Raw genomic sequence first — 20,286 nt, 5'->3', positions numbered from 1 at the left:
GCTATGGGTCCAATGCAAAACCTCTTTGCAAACTGGAAGCTTAGTTCATCAGACTACATGTCTTTGCTACTGCTTTTTCAAGTACAGATATGTACATGCATATTATCACATATTAAATTAAAAGATCTAGCTGTTGCAGACACAGCATGGCTGAGGCCGGAGGTCCCCCTGGGCCCACCTGCGCCCTCCCCCTCTCCCCCCAGCCCGAGGAGGGGGCCCAGACCCATGTCCATGTGGCTTTGGGAGATCTCCAAGGAGTAGACTCCACAGCCTCTGTGGGCAACCTGTGCCAGGGCTCCGGGCTCTGACACCTGCACAGCACAGAAGTGCCTCCTGGTGCTCAGAGGGAGCCTCCTGTGCTCCAGTTTGTGCCCACTGCCTCTGGGTCTGACACAGTGTAAAACCGGAGAAATGTGTGCCCTTGCCTTCTCCATTACTTACCTCCTGTTTGTAACTTACTCCTAAAAATTGGTTTTGCACAAAAATTCCTTGGCCTACAGAATTTCCCTGCAAGGACTCTGATGAGAAAGTACATAGGAGATGTAGGATGATTTTTCTTTACATGTCTTCACCAGGGAAAAGAAGATATGGCATAGGAATATGAATATCTTTAACTACATCATGGCTCTGAGTTCATGAGAAGATTTTTCTTTCTCCTAGGGGAGGAAGAGGCAGCCACGTTGGTTTATTTTAAAATAAATGTTTGAGCTTTCCTGACAACTTGTTTGTCTGAATTGTACCAGAAACTGAAAAACAGCTTGCAGCTCAGTGTAGAAGAGAAAAAGATGGAAGAAGACTCTGTTAGTGAGGATTATGACTCTGTTGAAGAAGTGATTTCAGAACCATCTCCTACTGAGGAAACATCTACAAGCTTAGGAGGCCTTCAATTGCATAGCAGTAGATCGTTGCAGAAAGAAGCTTCTGAACATCAGGATGCTGGGAGATGCTCTGGCCTTGATTCTGGTGCCCTTACTGTGTTGGAGTACAAGCAGGATCAAAGTAGTAAGTCTCTGCGTGTTATACTACTACAGTATTGTAATAATTCTTTGAGAGCATTGCTTTTAAGGGAATCACTGCAGGTTTATGCTGTAATTCAAAATACCAATGTCCACAATCAGGTGCTGGAAAGGCATCGTACCAGTGTAATTTCTTTGCTTTCTTTAAGCAATCGTGCACCCCTACTTGCCTCTATTCCTTCCTGGGTAGCATACAGAACCTACAGAACATACAGAACATACAGAACATACAGGTTTGTGTTATGTCTTTGGGCAGACTTTTGATAGAGGCTTTTCTCTTACTGTATGTCCTTATTCAAATAGTTTTTTTTGAAGTATATTTATAAGTTAATAGATTATAAAGATACAAAGATTATAACCTGTTTCTCATAGTCCCAGGGCCTACATCGAGCCTGTGTATAGTTAAAATCAGAGGTACAACATTCAATTTGTATGTATATAGGGATAGACATCCTATAATTTGTTTTTTCTAAGTGATGGGTAAATACATATGAAAATCATTGCCATAGGGTATTTAGAAGGTAAAATATATTGATGGCTTCAGTAGCAGTTTTAACAAATTAATGGATAGCAAATTTATTGTACTTTATGAGCTAGATGCAAGCTTCAGCATGGTGAAGAATTGCACCATATATTCTATATTCCTCCCTGTTCTATATTCCTTGCTGATATCAGAGACAAGATCTTAACATAGCTGGTTATTTGTTCTGATCTGGTAGGGATGCTATTATGCCCAAGGGAGCTGTACACTGGGATTTGCTATGCTGTTTGCTAGAGGAAAGACAACTGAGGCTGTAGGTGTACATGGCTTCTCAGTGTTGACAGCTACTTCCACTTCCAGCTGTAGCTTCAGCCTTCTAGACCAGCTTTTCTCTCAAGGTTGCACTAATGAGTTTGAAGTCCTCAGGGATGCATATTTCAGGACCAACATAGGGAGGAAAAAATAACAAAATGAACAAGCAAACATGAAATTAGTTTCTGTATTACCTTATAGTGAAAGTAATATGCAGAAAGGCTTAACTGTTTTTGACAAATAAATACTTGCCTCTGAATACAGAAGGCAGAAGAGCACAGTAGACTGTCTCTCTGGTTCCCGGGCTGTAGGCCCAGCTTTTACATAATCATATAAATCAGAGTGAATGACTGCATCACCCAGTCTGAACCTGTACAGCACAAGACCTAGCATTTCTGTGAATGAATTCCAGGTATCTAGGAAAATTTCTGTTTCAGTGTTAGCAGTATATCAAACAACATGATAACGTTGTTGCAGACTGCTACTCCAAGGGCAGAGTATTTCTGTATTAGTAGTATCTGACAAGTTCCTGTCTTGTTTCTCCATGTGCTATTTGCAGGACTGTGTATGAGTAAGTGTATACCAGGGTAGCTCAGTTCTTCCCAGCTGCCTTTTCCACTGATTCAGAATCATGGTTTTCCACTCAGAAATTTCTCTTTCATTGCATCCGCAGTAGCTCGCTTTGTTTCACTTGGTAGGTCTTTATTGTTTACTTTTGTTAGCACAAATGTTTTCCACAGTAGAAAAAATAGCTTTTTAAAAATGCTAGCTAAAACCTGTGCTGACATTTTAACTCCTCGTTCTTCACCTGTTTTATTTGTAATGTCTCCTCGTTTCTGCTATCTAACATCCCTTCCTCAGATTGGCTTTCCTTCTGAAATTCCTTGGGATTGTCTCAGAGAATCCACGTCAGATAAAGCTTCAAGGTTTTTCTGGAGGTGTTGTATCATGATGGGGTTAGGGGTACCAAAACTGCTTGTCTCTTCATCTGTCCTGTTTGTAATACGCACTCATCAGGTGTGCGTATTTGATGCACATGCATTGTCTTAAGATGATTCTCATGTTCCAGGTAAGTGTAATATTACTAAGGCACTGAACTATGATCTCCCCCTCCCCCAGAATACCTCATCTGCTTTTTTTTTCTTTTTTTTTTTTCTTCGTAATGGGAAGTTGCAGAAGTTGCATGGGTTCTGCTTTTACGTGAAGATCTATTTCACTGCTGTGATGACCCTGGGCCCCAGCTCTCCTCCAACCAAGCCCATGTGTTGTGCTTTACTGAGTACTAAGGTTGGAGAACATACCAGGTCTCCAGCTTAAGTAGCCTTCAAGTGGACTTGATTGAAAGGAATCAAGGCTTTTCTAAATGTAGAAGGTACAGTGGAGTGTAACAATAGTAAACTGGAATACAACAGAAACTTTTATGCAAGGAGTAACAAAGGAAGCAACAATTTCTTATTGTGAAGAGAGATGTTTGATTGTAGAAGTGCAGAAGGGATTGGACTGAGCTCTATAAAATAGCATATGGTGCTAGGATATTAATCACTTATAATGCAAGGACTGAGAGCAGCAATGGTGTTTTCAGGCAGCAGATCTAAAGTAAATATAATTAAATTGTAGTTCCCAGTGCCAAATGATGTGACAGCCAAATTTTAAGTGCATTCAAGAAAGATTTACACAACTTCATGGAAGATGATAGGGACACCGTTGTTTGTTAAAAATGTTTTACACACATCTTCCTGTCCAAGAAGTCAACTAGAGAGGAAAAATCTTTGCATGAATTGAGTAAAGGAGTGTTCTTGTGTTCTTCTTAATATCATGGAAATGAGTGGAGTGTGGGGAAAGGCAGCAGCAGAAGACGAGAGGAACAAGGGGTGCAGTGGCAGCACGAACAGGACATGTGATTTTTTTTTTTTTTTTTTTCTAGTGAGAAATTTCAAAGCTGTGATGCAAGCAAAGGAATCATTAATAATTCTCAAATGAAAGAGTAGATAACTGCTCTTATGAAATGCACTAGGCAACCCTTACCCACTTTGGAACTTCTTAATAAGACAGTTTTAAGATTTTTTTTTGGTATAACTATATTAATAAATGACTTGGTTTCTTGTGTTTCTTGTTTTTTTTTTGTTTGTTTGTTTGTTTTGACAGTAATGCTGAAAAATACCTGCTGCAGTCAGGATATATTGGTCTAATGTACTTCACAGTGAAATATTTTATTTTGTTTTGCTAGGTCAGTGCAAGCCATGCATATGTATTTATACATCAATAGAATTGCATCAGTAAAGGAAGGAAGGATAGGGGTTATCACTTTACTTGAGCCAGCATAATTAAAGTGGCAAAACTTTAGTATTTAAGATCCAATAAATTTTTCCTGGCTGACTGTTTCTAAATATCTCTGAAGTTGATTTTTTTTTTCTGTTTCCTTATTATCTTGCAGAATTGAAGCCAGTACGAGTTCTCTCAGCAAAAAGAAAAGATAATGCTGAAATGTACATTCCTGTCAGACCAGTTGTGGTAAAAAATAAAATCAGTCGGCCGCTCTCTGCCGAGTCCTTGCAGCTGGAAAGACATGAAAGAATTTGCTATAGTAAGAAATAAGAATATATGATGCCAATAAGGAGATTTTTCATGCTTTTTTTCCCTGTTGGTTTGGATGTAATTTCAGCACACATCTGTCATAATGAGATTTTTCTTAGCTGTTGTTTTTTTTGTTGTTTTTAGTACCTGAAGAGATTCAACTTTTGTAAAACTGAGAAAGTCTAGAGCTTGTACACTTTGGTCTTCTGCTGTATCTTTATTACCTTCCTTCTCTTTTTGCTTCCACACCTATATAAGACTTTGTTTTCCTTTTGTTCCCTGTGCTTGCTCTGTGTTTCTCACTTTCCTGATGGAGATTTATTCCTTATGGTACTAACAGAAGTGTGTCCTAAAATCAGGAATTTACCCCTTGTTGAAAGATTTTAATACAATGCATTTACAGCAGGAAAGGGACGTGATTTTCCCACAGCAGAGAAAAAACAGCTTTCTTGCTGCTTTGGGTAGACAAATGATAGATGGGTGCAAGGACAGCACTTAAGCACAGTAGAGCATAACAGTAAATGGTGCTAATATCTTTAACAAATATGGCAGGAGTAGTGGAATGGAATCAAAATTTAGTAATGCACATGTCTAGAACTGTACTGTGCTGTGATACTGGTGTCCTGTGCCATTCTTTGTGCCCACCTGTGTAACTGCATGTGGAAGGAGAGAGTCACCGCTTCTGTGAGGTTGTTTGGTTAGGGACCTTTACAATATCAGCTTTTTTCTTTTTTTCCTCATTTTCCTTTTAGTAAGCAGATGAGGGATACATAAACAACATACAGAGACACAAACCAGACTGGCAAATAAGGGAGGCAGAAAGAACCAAACCTAGTCAGTCACGCTAACTGATAAGGGCATGTGGAATGTGGAAATGTTTAATTCAGTAAGATGATCTGATCGAGGATCTTGTCAAATGGGATCCCAAGGAAAAGGGGAAAGTCATAAACACAAAATATACAGAGATACAAACCTGACAGACAAACATAACAGATTCTAAACAAGAAACAAGCCTCATCAGTCACATTAGTTGATGGACTGCAGGCAGAATAAAAAGAATAAAAAGGACTTGGTTCTACCCTTGGATTTGCAGACATGACTAATATTTGTTGAAAGTGAGAGTGAAGATGGCGTAGGGTATTAATGTATCCAAATCTCACTTTGTTTTTTTTTTCCTTTAAAAAAAGCAAATGAAAAATAACAAAATTTATTTTCCTCTCTTTTAAACCCATTTCCAGGCTGTGATATTTCTATTTTTCTGTCATGTGTTTGGGAAGATGGGTCTGTATTTGGGCATTTTTGACTGCTTAGTTGATAAGGTCATACTTGGTTTTGTGTCCTGGTTTCGGCTAGGATAAAGTTAATTTTCCTCCTAGTAGCTGGAATGGTGCTGTGTTTGGGATTTAGGATGAGAATAATGTTGATACCACACTGATGTTTTAATTATTGCAAAACATTGCTTACACGAAGCCAAGGACTTTTCAGCTTCTCACATTGTCCTGCCAGCGGGCAGGCTGGGGGTTTAGCAGGAGCTGGGAGGGGACAGACCCAGGACAGCTGACCCAACTGGCCAAAGGTGTATTCCATGCCATATGATGTCATGCTTAACAATTCATATGGGGGGGCTGGCCAGGGCGGGGAAAAACTGCTGTTCGGGGGTAGGCTGGGCATTGGTCAGCAGGTGGTGAGTAATTGCATTGTGCATCACTTGTTTTGTACACATTATTAGTAGTAGTACTCTTACCATTATTATTTTCCTTTCTTTTCTGTCCTAATAAACTGTCTTTATCTCAACCCACAAGCTTTCACTTTTTTTTCGATTCTCTCTCCCCATGCCGGGTGGGAGGGAGGGTGAGCGAACAGCTGTGTGGTGCTTAGCTGCCAGCCAGGTTAAACCACAACATCTTGCAAGTGGTGACTTTTGATTCCCTTGGTTTTTCTTATAAGAGTCGTTGGATTCCTCCAAAACAGCTGAATTACCCAGGTTTCACTGAAAAATTCTGTAGTGCTGAAATTTTATACATTTCTTTTTCATTTAACTGTTACTAGGCATTTCCATTAAATAGCTGAAGAAAAAAAAAGTGCAAAAGCATTTTAAAGCATAAAAATGCCATTTCTCATTTGTCAGTTTTCCTTCCTCTTTTCAGTTTTACAGTTTCAGCTGTTGTCTAGAGTAGATGTGAACTGGAGTCCTAACGTAGGATAACAAATTGGAGCAATTCAGCCTTGCTTGGGATGGTTACAGACTATTAATATAGCTCTGTTTCAGTAACTGAATTGGATGTTTCAGATGTATGCTGTTGTAATGTTCCATATCTGTATGGCTGGACAAATGGGCATTCCTTCCTTCTTTTGATGGCAGGACCATTAAGTCGACCAGAAAGACCACTTTCATCAACTCGAAAGAATGTGTGTGAGAAGGATTCTGATCTCTCAGTTTCAGCTGTGGTTAAAGCTATGCAAATTGAAAATGAAGTCTTGCAGAGAGATTTGCAAAGACAGTCTGTTTCCACAAATCCTCAAAAGGTATGGCAAAATACAGAAAATTGATGTTTGATTGAGTACAAAAAAAGACATTCTTTCCTTAAACATGAATTATAATCTTAAAGTTTGTATGTAATTATAAGGTTGTGTAAGAATGAACAGTGATGTCTCTCAACTCTAATTGAATTTGTATTGTTCTTCTGTAGGGGGGCTTTGCTTTGTTTTGTTTTTTTTTTTTAAATCTGCTTCCTCGGGATACCATCCCATAATGCACTCTTCATTTCATGGTTCACCGAACAACTGATAGACCAGTCACATGATATGTCCATACAGTCAAATACACAGCTACAGGCCCATTTGAGCAATTTTCTTTCTGGAAGCTTCTTAAGCAACATAATACGTTACTTCCATGCCAATAAATCCTACCTTCCTACTGAACTCATTAATAGTGGCACAGTTTCCTATTAATACATACACAGATTGTAAGGTATGCAATTTGTGTACATCTCTTATCAAAGGCAATTAAAAACTCATTAAATAAACAAGGAAATAAGCGACAATCTGTTCCTTTCAGATTCAGATCCGACTATTATTCCTTTTTAAGACAAAGAATTGGGAAGTTTGTCCTGATTGTCCTAGCTGATCATTAGGCATAATAATACTTCGGTTCTCTTAACAAAAAGAAAGTAGATAAAGAAATTTGGGCATAAACTGGAACTTACAAAACTGTCTGTTTCGGACAGTGTTCACGGATTTAAAGTCTGCTTCCAGTTTGGTGTTTGGGACCCTCATTTATACAGGAAGGAAAAGAGATGTGCCTATTGGCTTTTGGATTTACTCATTTGAGTTCTGAGAGTTTCCTAGACAGCACTACTTACGCCTAAAATGATGTTCCCTGAATTTGTGAGATAATGCTATGGTGAATCTGTATCCACTGTCATCTCTGAGTCAACAATAAGTTTCTGGGGAGTTATGGTCAGGAGCCAAGGATAAAATGTTCTTTTATTTTAGGTAAATACTTTAAACATGGTGTTGTTGCAATCTAGGTCAATTCTTCAATCTTAGTTCTCTTGTTTTTGAGATACATTATGTGAGAACATTCATTGGAAAGAAATCACAAAACTATAAGTATCTGCCTGCTGGCATTCTGACTAGTTTTAATACTGTTATTCTTAAAAAATAACGAAGTAATATTTAAAACAGATGTAATGTCACCTTGACACTTGAGAAGGAGTTTCAAAAGCCCACTCTGCGTTCCCAGTCCTGAAGCTGACCTAAATGATCTTCCAGAAGTAGTTTAATTCTACTACACAATTAAGGAATTGTAAAAACTTGGCCTTTGATATTTAGATGTATAACAATGCAGAATATTGGAGAAGTAATTCACTTCTAAGCATTTTAAAGTTCTCTTAGTCTTCAAAAATCATAGAGATGGAAATGACCTAAGAACAGAAGGACTGCCATTCCTCATCTGACTAGTTCACCATGCTGTGTATTCTGTCTCTAACAGGAGCTACCAGCAAATGTTTAGGAAAAATAACAAAGGGAACGGCATATACTTAAGCAGTGGTGTGCAGGTAGAGAAAGAACCTGTAGCATTGTAAAAACTGATGGGCTTCTTCTCTGTTTTAACTACATGTTTAGAGTTACAGATTAGCTAAGATTAGCTGAGACCAGAGCAGAGATTAGCTGAGAACAATGTGAATGAAACGTTTATTTTTTTCTTACATAGGAGTTTTCTGTTTCATCTGTTCTCTCTGCAACGGATGAACCTTCAGAAGAAAGCCAGGCAGAGGCTGCACTCACAAAAGCTGTTGAGAGAATTTGTCCTTTTGGAAACAGGTATGTATACTTCCTTTAAGGCTAGCTTCCTTTTCTGATGGGACATTTTTCAGTACTGGGCACCACCACACCCAATTGTCTCTAGATGCCCCAGATTTTGGGCAAGTATTGACAAAAACATAGAGAAGATTCTAGCCTTGGGCCAATGGCTGTGAATCAGGGGACTGAACTGCCAGCAGTCTACTAACCGTGTACTTATGTTTGTATTTCCTGTGTATTACTTTCTCAGACTGCTTCAGAGAACTGCAGCCCAGTCTTTTAACTAGACTGTGTGTATCTAGGGTGGGATGCTGCAACAGTTCTCATTCAGCATGGGTGTATGTGAGATTGTTCTGTGGGCTGTGTGGGTTCATCCTATCATCTCTTCACCTTCACACCAATGAAACTATTTCTTAAAAATGCAAGAATTATAAGGAAATAACATATAAAAGAATGTGTGTTTCAGACAACAACAGAAACTTCTGAAAGTCCTTCAGGAGACTGAGAGCCATTCTGCTTGTGACAATGACATATTCCTTTCTGATGAAAAATCTGAAGCAGATTCCATTTTAAGAGAGAAGGTCTGTGTATATGTGCACCATAACTGATGCTTCCCAGTGCTACTGAAATACAAGTGCATTGAATGATCTGCGTTCCACCAATTCTGCCTTATATCAACTAATAAACCTATGGCAAGGTAAGAGTAGAGAATTTATCATCCTCTTAAATCACAGTCCACTCCAAAGCCTTAGAAAGCAGCTCTCTTTTCTTTGTCTTATTAGTAGGTACCTCTTTGGACTACTTAATTCTTGTAGTCTGTAAGGTAGAAGGGAACATAAAGGACCTCTTTAGTCCACAATTACTACTACAACTGTTTCTGTGTAGCACCTTCTGCAATAGAAGTGATAGTTGTTTTCTTCTCTGCTGTAGTAGGGCTTTTTGAAGACCCCAATGATGTTCTCATCTTACTTAGGGTGCCTTTTCTCCTCTTGAGAGTTGCATTTTAGTGTTGGATACATCCTTGACTCCTCCTTGTGATGACTTTGCAACATAATTTGTGTTTCTCTGGTGAAAGTGATGAAAAATTCAGATCCCTACAGAGGGTCCCAACTTTTTGATATTGTTAAGAGGCTGTCAGGCTTCATTCCATTGAGCTGTTGCAAGAAATCCATGTAACCAGTTTATTTTGTTTATTTAAATCACTTAATTCACTTCATGTCTTTCATTCCTAATGGTCAATAAAGTTGTTTCTTTGGTATATATGTTGTAGTAGAAAAGCATCGCTTCGGTAAGGATAACATAAAACTACACAGAAATACACCTAAACTATTTACTTTCTTAGTCAAGAGTGTCAAAGCAGCTGGTACTCTGAGAAATTTCTCAGTTTTTCCTGAGAACATACTGATGTTTACCAGATTACTTGAGCTCTAACACGTTTTGGATGACTTAACCATAGCAGTCTGATACATCTCTTTCTAAAATATGTCAGCACATTTAATGGGTTCTGTCTTGGGTGAAGGCCTGTTGTAGTGCAGTGGTCTCTGCTCATTCATGCTTTTAATAGACCTTATAATTTGTGTAGTAAAACAGATTACTGCTTGTTAGTCAGTAAGAATAAGGTCCTTTGTTAATCATCAAGGTGATCTAAAACAAAGGATAGCAGAGGTTCTTCAACAGAAGTTGCTCTTTTAGAGATCTTATATATATAAATTCCTTCTCCCACTTGTCTCCTGGTAGTCTGGTTCTATTGGACTGCTTATTGGCAAGAGATATGGAAGTTGTTTAGCTGTCTCTATGCTTCATGCTCTCACATCCTGTGGGAGGCAAAACATCAAATATCAGTGAGCTTGTGCTGGCTTGTACAAACCTGCACATTGTTTGGATTTATTTTTTTTAATTTAAGATGGAAACAGTTCTGCTAGTAGAATCTATCTTAGAAACCTGCAGTCTCTGTGATAGTGATATTTTTGTTAACTCTTACCAAATATGTGAATTGACAAAAATGTTTGATAAACAATATTTGAAAAAATCAAAAGCTGTAAAATAGAATTCATGTTGCTCATGCCTCCTGTTTTTGACTCTTACCCTGAAGTTTTACAGTACAGTTTGTAATTGCAGCTCACATGTTATTCTGTGAGCAGAAAACTGGTTCCTCTTTTCATCAGAATGACAAATGAAGAAGACAAAACAGAGAGCTGTTTTCTCCTTAGGCTTTGGAGTGGATGAAATCTAAGAGGGTGGTAAGTTCTGTTCTCTTACCCTGCTATAGGTTTATTAGTTGGCATGGGGCATAATTAGTAGAGTCCAGAATGATTAAATATCATCCAGATAGCTTTGAGTTTAAAGGCATTTTGCTCTGAATTGTCAGCATTGTAGTATTAACAGTCTTCATGTTGTTGCAGACTTTGTTGTTTTGTCAAATTGTTTGTTTTATTTCATTTGGGTTCAGATGACAAGTGTGGAAGTACGCGATGCCATTTATGTGACTATGGAACTTCTTTCTAACTGGGGAAATCCAGTAAACGTTGGCTTGAGAGAGGTGGAATTCTTTGATTTATGCAATGAAAAGATATTTGTGTCTCCTCATGACGTGGACATTCGAAATGCTGACTACCCAGGGGATTTGTGCTGCTTGGTCAATCAGAACTTAAATGTAAGACAGCTTAGTCCTGAATGTAACAACTTCTTATTTTACTATTTCTGTAATATTCCATCGCTAAGTTTTTTTGTTTGATTGCATGATTTAATTTTGAACCTGACTTGTAGAACAGCTATCTGAAAATTAAAAACATAAAAATTGCAATTTATTATTAACAAATCCAGCTTTTCTGTACAAGATGTTGGTATTCAGTTATAATGTTTTTGAACAGAATTTGATTAATTTGTTTGACTTGGTTAACTTAGCAATTGGAGGGAGGCACATTTATCTGTGCCTATTTATATACAAACACTGTGATATTATCTTGGGTGAAGGAACACATTTGGGTTTTAAACTACTGTAATATAATTATCGTATCCATAGAACAAGATTACAAAACTTTAAGGACAATGAATTTTGCATTTTTTACATTACATCTGCAGTTAAACCAAGTACTACTTGTGATCTGAAGGTATAGGAGCTTCACTGCTTTTTCTTCCAGTTATTAAATGTGAATTTCAGTAAACTGAAGACTGTAAACTTAAGACTGAAATGTACTTCTTTTCTCCTGTCCCCTTGTTATGCTTTTACCTAGGGAAGGACCATGGAAGAATAAGGATGGTTAGGTAGGTGCTTTTGAACAAGAGATTAAGAAAAATGTATGGTGTGGTAAAGAAAACTACTTCATAGTTCTTCTGTTAGATAGTAAAATGAGATGCTTTTATGTACTGAAGACAATGAACTCTAAATAACTGGAATGAAATACAGAACAAAAAAGACAGGGATCTCCTGGAAAGAGTCCAGCAGAGGGTCACAAAGATGATACGGGTCCTGGACCGTCTCCCCTATGAGGAAAGGCTGAGAGACCTGGGTCTGTTCAGTCTTGAGAAAAGAAGACTGAGATGGGATCTTATCAATGTCTATAAATACCTGAGGTGTGGGAGACAGAGGGATTTGGCCAACCTCTTTTCAGTGGTTTATGGGGACAGGACAGGGGCAATGGCCACAAAATGGAGCACAGGAAGTTCCGCACCAACATGCGAAAGAACTTCTTCAAGGTGAGGGTGATGGAGCACTGGAACAGGCTGCCCAGGGAGGTTGTGGGGTCTCCTTCTCTGGAGATATTCAAGGCCCGTCTGGACGCCTACCTGGGCAGACTGCTCTAAGGAACCTGCTACAACCCCTACAATTCTGTGATTCTGTGAAATTCTGGTGCTACTGCAGAGATCAGAAAACTTCGTAGCTCTTCATACTGCCATATTTTCAGTTGTTCTTGGGATTTGCTGTATGTCTTTTGACATATTGATGATATAAAACGTTCAAAACTCACCATGGGACTTCAGAGCTAGGATTCTAATAAAAATGAGTATGATATTAGTGGTTGAATTTACTAAATGACTTAGTCTTTTAAAAGTACAAATTTTAGCTCATTTCATGCTAATGATACTCTTTGACTTGCAGGGTGAATGAGAATAGAAAGATGGCAAATGTGTAATACTTTAAAAGTTAGTTGAAACTCAGTATGAAATATTATTTCCAGACAAATATTTCTACTTGTAACATCTTTCTTGTTGTCCCCTGGAAATTGTAGTTTGTGTGTCATAAATGCCTTGTCTTGTTTATAGGCCATACTCTGTGGTGGTTTACACTCAGTAGTAGTAGTAGTAGTTGTGATTCTCAGACTTCCTGGATAGTTATATATTGTGTAGTAATGTAATTATTAATCCATTATACAGCATTTTTTATATATTCACATATCCCATTATTCTTAAGCCATGAAATTTTATTTTTAATTGTTAACAGTGTAACATATTCCTTTGATTTGTTAATTTCCTCAAGGCCCAAGCCTTCCTTTCCTCTGTATCAGGCATACCTTCAGTGCCCCCGCAAAGCAATGTATCAGAGGCCAGTCTCTCAGAAAATCTAACAACAAAGGTTCCTGCTCTCACTTTTTTCTTTGATCCAGTTCAAATATAACGAGTACTCCTGGCATATCAGGTTCACCCTGATAGTTCAAAGAACTCTAGGGCTAGATTTTTTCAGTGTTAATGCCAAAGACAGTAACTCCAGACTCCAGAGCAGAGTACCTAATGTATAATGTTATAAAGCACGAGCGTCCTCCACAGACTGAATTTTGGCATGGATTCATTAACATATCCTGAAGTTCTGGTGTCAGCTCTTTGAAATAATTATGCTCATTCCTAAGCATTTCCACTGATTAAACAATACCATCCCCACAGTTGCTTCTCACTCAGGACAACATATCGGAGCCAGGCTGATTATTTCTTCTGTTGTTTGGAAGATCTGCAGCTTTTACAGAGCTTCTGGATAGAAGCACAAATGGGTCTCTACAGAGTTCATTTTGGCTCTGAGTCTGCTGCCTGCCTGTTAAAGTAACTCTGGCACTGTATCAGTACACCCAGAGAACCTACTGATTTCTAGGCCATCAGGTCCTGACTTAAGAGCTCTGAGGTGTGGAGAAGACCTTCATCACATGTTGTCTGCTGTTGGAAAATCATTATTGTTTTTTTTAATCATGCTTGTTCACAGCATGACTCAAATAATATGATCTAGCCTTGAAGTTGATCCTGGAATTGGGTTTTCACTGGTTTGAGGGTTATTCTTCAATGTCGAGAGACTTTTTTTTTTTTTTAAAATATAAGAAGGAATAAGCCCTTCTGGTGCTTGTATAGCTGTTATAGCCCCAAATGCATTCAAAGTAACGATGATGTCCCAAAGCTTTTTGAGAGGCTCCTGGGGCAGAGACAACATCAACCATCAGAACCTTGGATAGGTATGACCACTCTGAGAACTGGTTCTGTTCATGGTTTTCAGCAGGCAGGCAGAGATCGGTCCTTAGCATCATTAGACATATATTTAAATTACTCGATAGGAACGTTTTAGTTACCATCTATGGGGAAAACTGAAAGACTCAGTTCTAAGTGAAAGGATGTGGAAAAATACTGACTTTGTGTACCTACTGTGTGACTGTATGTACTATGGATTCTTGAAAACAGGAAGGGAGGTAATTTACCTGCTCATCTCAGATCACTGAAATGTTGTTTACGTGTATGTTTACATTTTGCCCTTATTCTTCTCTGTTTTGGGGTAACATTTGATGTCATATATATAAACATTTAAAATTTTGATTTTGAAACTATTTATTTCTTGCTTCTTTCTGAACTGCCACACATCATTTTTTTCCATTTCTAAACATGGACAGATAGCACTCTTGAACAGTGCCCAGAATTCGGCATACTTTGGTACTTTAAACTGTCTTGATTGTTAGTTGTCTGTAAAATTGATGTTGGAGATTTCCATTTTATCTTAGAAATTTTCAGATATAGCTCTAAGGAATATATCTGCAAATGAAATTAATTATCTGCAAATCCTGATTAAAATAAAGGTAGCAAAATAAATTTGATGATTCCCCTCTTTAGATGGTGAAACAGGAGCACAAGCACTTTAAGAAATTGTAAAATGATTATGCAGTGTCCATTGTGCTCAGTGATCCTCTCTAGTGCCTGCAAAGCTGATTAATTTGATTAAAATAAACTGGACTTGCTTTGACCCTGCAGTTACAAAGCATGGCAGACTGCCTGTCATTCATGAGCATGCAGATGTCTCGCTTGGGATGGCAAGCAGCTGACCTTTATCTAATAGTCAGGTTGTGAGCTGTCTTACAGGCAGGGGCGTCGGATTTACTGTTTGAAAATAATGATAAGATTTTGCTCTTAACATAACAGGTTTTATTAAATGATTACTTTTCTAATTGATTTTTTCCTGTGGGGTGGTGAGTTAATTAAAATATCCTGCTTTGGAAGAAGGAGTACCGGTGACAGTCTGCTTGTGTGTGTTTTTAGACGACAAAGGAATGCTTCCTTTGGATGTGCCCTTTCCGTCCTCCCATCCAACTTTACTTTGTTATCCGCAATCCCACCCGGTCACGTGACTTTGGTATATCCAAGATCAAGATTTGGAATTACAACACAACAACTAGTGTAAGTAGTCTTTTCTCAACTCCTCTATGCATGCTCTACCTTTCCTGTAGAAACTCAGTTTAATTTTCTTTCCAAAAGTATGAAATAAAAGTAGGTAACGTTTCCTCTAGTGAAATATGGACCTAGGAGAGGCCCATGTTTACTGCAGATTTTTGCTTCTGTTGTTGTTTGATTCTGTTGATTCTGTTACAGCAATGTAAACATGAACATTTTCATAGGCACAGTTAGTGTTTTCTATGGAAGCTGTTACAAATCTCAAAAGACCTAGCAAAAGGCTTGCACATTCTGTCAGGTGATCTTTTACTGTGGTGAGAAATAAATATACAAAGGTAAGTGCATCTTAAAGCAACTCAGAGTTCTGAATATTATTACAATATGTAAATAAATGTTGAATTTCTCATGTGTGTAGGTATAAACAGGGTGACTTTTGCTCAACTTTTGTTCTGTTACTTTGATTAAAAATATACTAACTGCATGTACATAATATAACTAGTAATCTAGTGTTACAAGAGAGACATCTGATGACAGATGGTCTCTTGTTTGTGTGTTTGAATGTCACCATGGAAATTATTCTTGTTTGTACGCTGAAGTGTTGAGGGGAAAAAAAATCCCAGGTACTGGATGAAAGAGGATTTGCTGTTCTATTTTATAAATAAGAGGCTTTATCCCTGTGGTCTTTCTCTCATCCATGTTCTTATATAAGTACACGTGGTAACTTATATGTATGGAAGTGGCTGTGGAGTGAACAGCTTAAACAAGTTTGTTATCATGTGATTTATACATATTTTCTGGAATCTTAATAGCTTTTTTCTATTAAAATGTAGGCTACGGAATGTTCCATCATAGTTAGGGTGTGAAAGGGATTGCTGCTTTTGGAGGTAATACTATGGTTTGTTACCAAGCCTATTGAATATATGGGAAATAAACATATTTGTGTGTTGGAAGACTTTTTTTTTTAAAATAAACTGCTATGAGGCAAACTGTAAAATCCATTAGGATTGTAATCCCATGGATTTCAGTTGCAGTCCAGCAATATACACGAGCTCATTATTCTTAATGTGAAGGAATAATCAAAGTAGTTCTGCCTAACTATAATTTATCATGAGGACATTTTGTCTGAGAAGGATCAGAAACAAAAATACAATTAGCTAACAATTTTCTTCCTGCTAACATAAATCCAGAGCTGTATTTGTTTGTATTTTAACTGTTATAACCCTCTTTCCCTCAGAAACCACATAAGCGAGAGGCGCTCATGTACTTCTTCAAATAGATAAAAGACTAATTCAGACCAGTACTTACAGATTTTTGAAAATATTTGAGTTTTAGGTTTTGATCCTGAAAGTAGGAAAAAACTGTATGAAGGAAGCTCTAAAAACCAGGTCAGATTATTGTCATATATTCATTGGTTTAGTGCATTCCAAAGAAAGTCTCAGAGAATGCTTCACTTTGCCTTCTTTATTTACTTCAGATGAGGTCCGTGAAAAACGTGGTCATGTTTAGTCTGTGAAAACAGATCAAGAGTAAGGATGCCCATTTTTTTCAAGTTTGTCAAGCATGTAAATATTTTCTCTGGCCTTGAAATTGAATTGTTACTTGATAGTTTTAAAGCCCTTTTCCTAAGATCCCATGTAGTGACTGTGGTATGTCTTCACAAATCTGTGAACGGAATTAAAACTTAAATGCATGCATGTTTTAGTTGCTTTCCAACTGGATAATTTTCAAGTGATTATTCCTCTTTGTGTATATTTCATATCCGTTCTCTTGAGTTGGAGATTTTTTTCACCCAAGTCGCTGCACTGGGGTGCATTGTCTGTACAGTTGCGGTTTTGCAGTTCCTGGCTAATCTGGAGCTTTGTTCCCACAGTGTTAGGTTTATAGAAATACTTTTTCCTTCTTGTTTTTGACTTATTGCTCCTCCTTTTTCACTTTTCTTTGAGGAGTCAGGCAGAGGCAATGTTGTTTTCTGTACAGCTATAATTCACAGAAAAGTGTCTCCAGTTTAAAGCTTTGTCCTTCCTGACAAATACCATTGAAATGTCCAGAAATATACTCTCTGTTGCTTTATTGGAAAGCACTATGCCAGCAGGTGCTCTGTTAGGGCTGAAGTTGAAAGCCAGGAAAGAATATTGAGGAACCATAAAACTGTTTTCACAAAATGAAGGGGACTCATTTCAATACATTTTGTTCTTAAGCTGTTGCAGATTTTAATTTAAAAGATGAATTTGACAAATAATTTCCAAAATACACATGTATATTTCTGTGGTTCCATGCAGGTTATATCTGTTCCCAAGTAAAAACACAGGACTAATGTTTGAATATTCAAAACTGTAATAAAGGTAACATATTCTGTAGAATGTTGGAGTTATCCCAAATTCAACTGCGTATATCCAATACCTGTAGCATTTAAAGGGGAAATTACTTGTCCAGACATACAAACATTCGGAAAATAATGTTACTGGAGCATCCTGATAGTCTCTTTCCCATCATAATTTCAGGCAAAGCCATGTAGTTAGATTTTTATACATATAATTACAATGCTTTGATCCCCAGTTAGATTAATGTAGCGGTGTCCCCTATGGTTCAAGGGGAAAAAAAGAAATCGTTTTATGACCAAACACATCATTACAGACATCCAGTGCTTTATGATACTTTAAGAGTAATGCAGGCAGCCATGACGTAATGACTAATTAAACTGGGTTTACAGCTATTCTCTGAGAATTTAATGAAGGCTCTCTCTTCTATTTTTTTTTTTTTGCGTTCCTTCTTGCCCCATCTCGCCCCCCCCCCCCCCCCAATTTCTTGTTTGCCTGCATCTTCTATATTTCTCTCTGTGTAGATGCATATTACAATATCCTGACTCCAGTTGCCTCTGCACAAACTCTCCTTGGTTGACTGCAAGTTGACTCACAAGATGCTCTGCCCTGTATCTTTGGTTGATGAAACAAACAGTCTATTTTGTGACAGATTGAGAAATATGTGCTGACAAAATAGTTGATCAGCCACTGTTGTCCCAAATTCCTGAAACTGTATTATTCTTACCTTCTTTTCAGTGTAGGGTCTCATTTTTTTTTCTGTCTCCTTTAGCCAGTTACCTCTCGCAAACTGTGGCGTTCTGTCATGTTTGAGAACATCTGTTCTATCAAATCTGTTGAATGTTGGTTGTATCAGTGAATTAGAAGTTACTAGGGGCAGACAGACAGCTTGTATGTGAATGTGCAAACACAGAAACACCATAATAAACATGCTGTGTTAGCAACTGAGACTAGAAAAAATCATAATTAAAAAAATAGTATTCCAAATTACAGTCACTATACAGATTCTCATTTCTGTATTTGATCTGAAGAGTTCGGTCTGCAATCCTGGTATGTCTCAATCACAAAAGTAAAGTATATTACAAACTGTAAATCGTGCTGTATTGCATCAGGTCAAAGGTCCATCTAGCCAGTAGCCTGTCTTCAACAGTAGGCAAGAAAATATAGTAAGCATGACTTGAGTAAGATTAAAGGCAAACATACATGATAATTCTTCCTGATACTGTCTCAGCATAGAAGCAATTTTCATCTTGGAGACTTCCTAGGGCAAATGTGATTTTTTATTTTTTATTTTTTTTGGCTTCAGTAACCTGCAATGGATTTCTCTTCCATTAATTCAGTTGGTCTTCCTTGATCATATGCAAACTTGTAGTATCCACAATATCCCTTGACGAGGAGTTGCCAACTCAGCTACTAATTGTGTAATTAATTTTAGTTTATTTAGCCTGGACTGCACCAATATAATTTGAAGCTCTGTAGTCATCCGTCAGATGGGACAAGGGTCTATAAATCTTTGTCCAAACAGTTGTGCATGATTTTTTTTCTTCTTTCATTATCTTTTCCTCCAGGTGGAAGGGTCCTAGCTTGTTGAATTAGTTTTTATAAGGGAGCTGTTCTTCCTGTGTGCTTCATTTTATGTGTGTCTGTGTAGAATTTTATCTTTTTATCTTAAGAGAGTTTATATTTTGAAATCCAACAGGCAAATCATGTAAAATTTTCTATGTTAAAACAAGCGTCAGTACTGTTTTTAAAACGGATTGCAAACCTGAGCAGGATCAGTCTTTTGGATTTATGGGGAAATGTCCATCTTTCAACAGACAGTCATGTGCTGTGCTAGCATGCCTATTGCAGTTCTGGTGTTGAATGGCTGTAGGGCCTAAGGGAACCTCCTGTCACCTTTGCATGCTTCCATATAGATTTACAAAAAGATTTAGGCTGAATGAGAGTGGGTCTGTAAGCCCTGTCTTCTGCTCAGAGCAGGGCTGACTATGAAGCCAAATCTGGTTGCTCTAGACTTTGTCAAGCTGAGTTTTGAAAGTCTCCAAGATAGAGGTTATACCACCTCTCTGTGTACTGTGCAAAGATAAATCACTCTTTTGAGAAGAATCTGTTTTCTTATATTTAGACTGAAACCTTTCTTGATGCAGTCTGTATCTCTGGCCTCATGTCTTTTTCTGGTCGTCTTCTGAGACAAGCACTCTTGTGGACAGGAGAAGCTGTGATGTGATCCCTATTCTCCCTTCTTTCCTCTGTGCTGGCCAAACCCACTCCCTCAGCCTCTGTTCGAAGCCATGTGCTCCAGTCCCAGCCATGGTAGTGGGCCTTTGCTCGGCTCTCCCCAGTTTGTCAGCACTTCTTTTGGAGAGGGATAGGATGAAAGGGGATGACAATATTGTGTTTTTCAGATGGAGTATCATGAGTTAGGAGTTACCACTTCCCTCAGAGCTGGCTCTGCTCTTAATGAAGCAGTGCAGAGTGCGGTTGGCCTTCATCGTCACAGAGGCACACTGCTGACTGTGCCTGACTTGCTGTTGATCCCACAGGTGCTTTTCTGCAGAGCTGCTTCCAGAGCTGCCTATGCTGTAAATTATCGCTGGCATCCAAAGAACCTGTGTACCTGTTGCTGTAATAAATTGCACTTAATTGC

General features: G+C 38.1%; 1 protein-coding gene across 10 annotated transcripts in view; it reads left to right on the top strand.

The window, feature by feature from the left end:
- Nucleotides 1-20,286, top strand: part of KATNIP (katanin interacting protein) — a 72,852-nt gene that overhangs the window by 13,157 nt on the left and 39,409 nt on the right. For 8 of the 10 annotated variants that reach the window (XR_014572889.1, XM_083800797.1, XM_083800792.1 and 5 more), the window contains 7 exons: nt 744-1,002; nt 4,244-4,393; nt 6,746-6,909; nt 8,600-8,709; nt 9,155-9,269; nt 11,138-11,341; nt 15,190-15,327. Coding sequence is in view for 9 of the 10 variants with exons in the window: in XM_083800797.1 (XP_083656923.1) it covers nt 744-1,002; nt 4,244-4,393; nt 6,746-6,909; nt 8,600-8,709; nt 9,155-9,269; nt 11,138-11,341; nt 15,190-15,327 (1,140 nt within the window). In the remaining variant the exon portion in view is untranslated. The remainder of the gene's footprint in view (nt 1-743; nt 1,003-4,243; nt 4,394-6,745; nt 6,910-8,599; nt 8,710-9,154; nt 9,270-11,137; nt 11,342-15,189; nt 15,328-20,286) is intronic. The other 2 variants (XM_083800795.1, XM_083800790.1) reach the window with 2 other exon arrangements.

Source organism: Anser anser (genome assembly GCF_964211835.1).
Source record: "Anser anser genome assembly, chromosome: 15".
Lineage (NCBI taxonomy): Eukaryota > Metazoa > Chordata > Aves > Anseriformes > Anatidae > Anser > Anser anser.
This window is presented reverse-complemented; position numbering and strand designations above follow the sequence as displayed.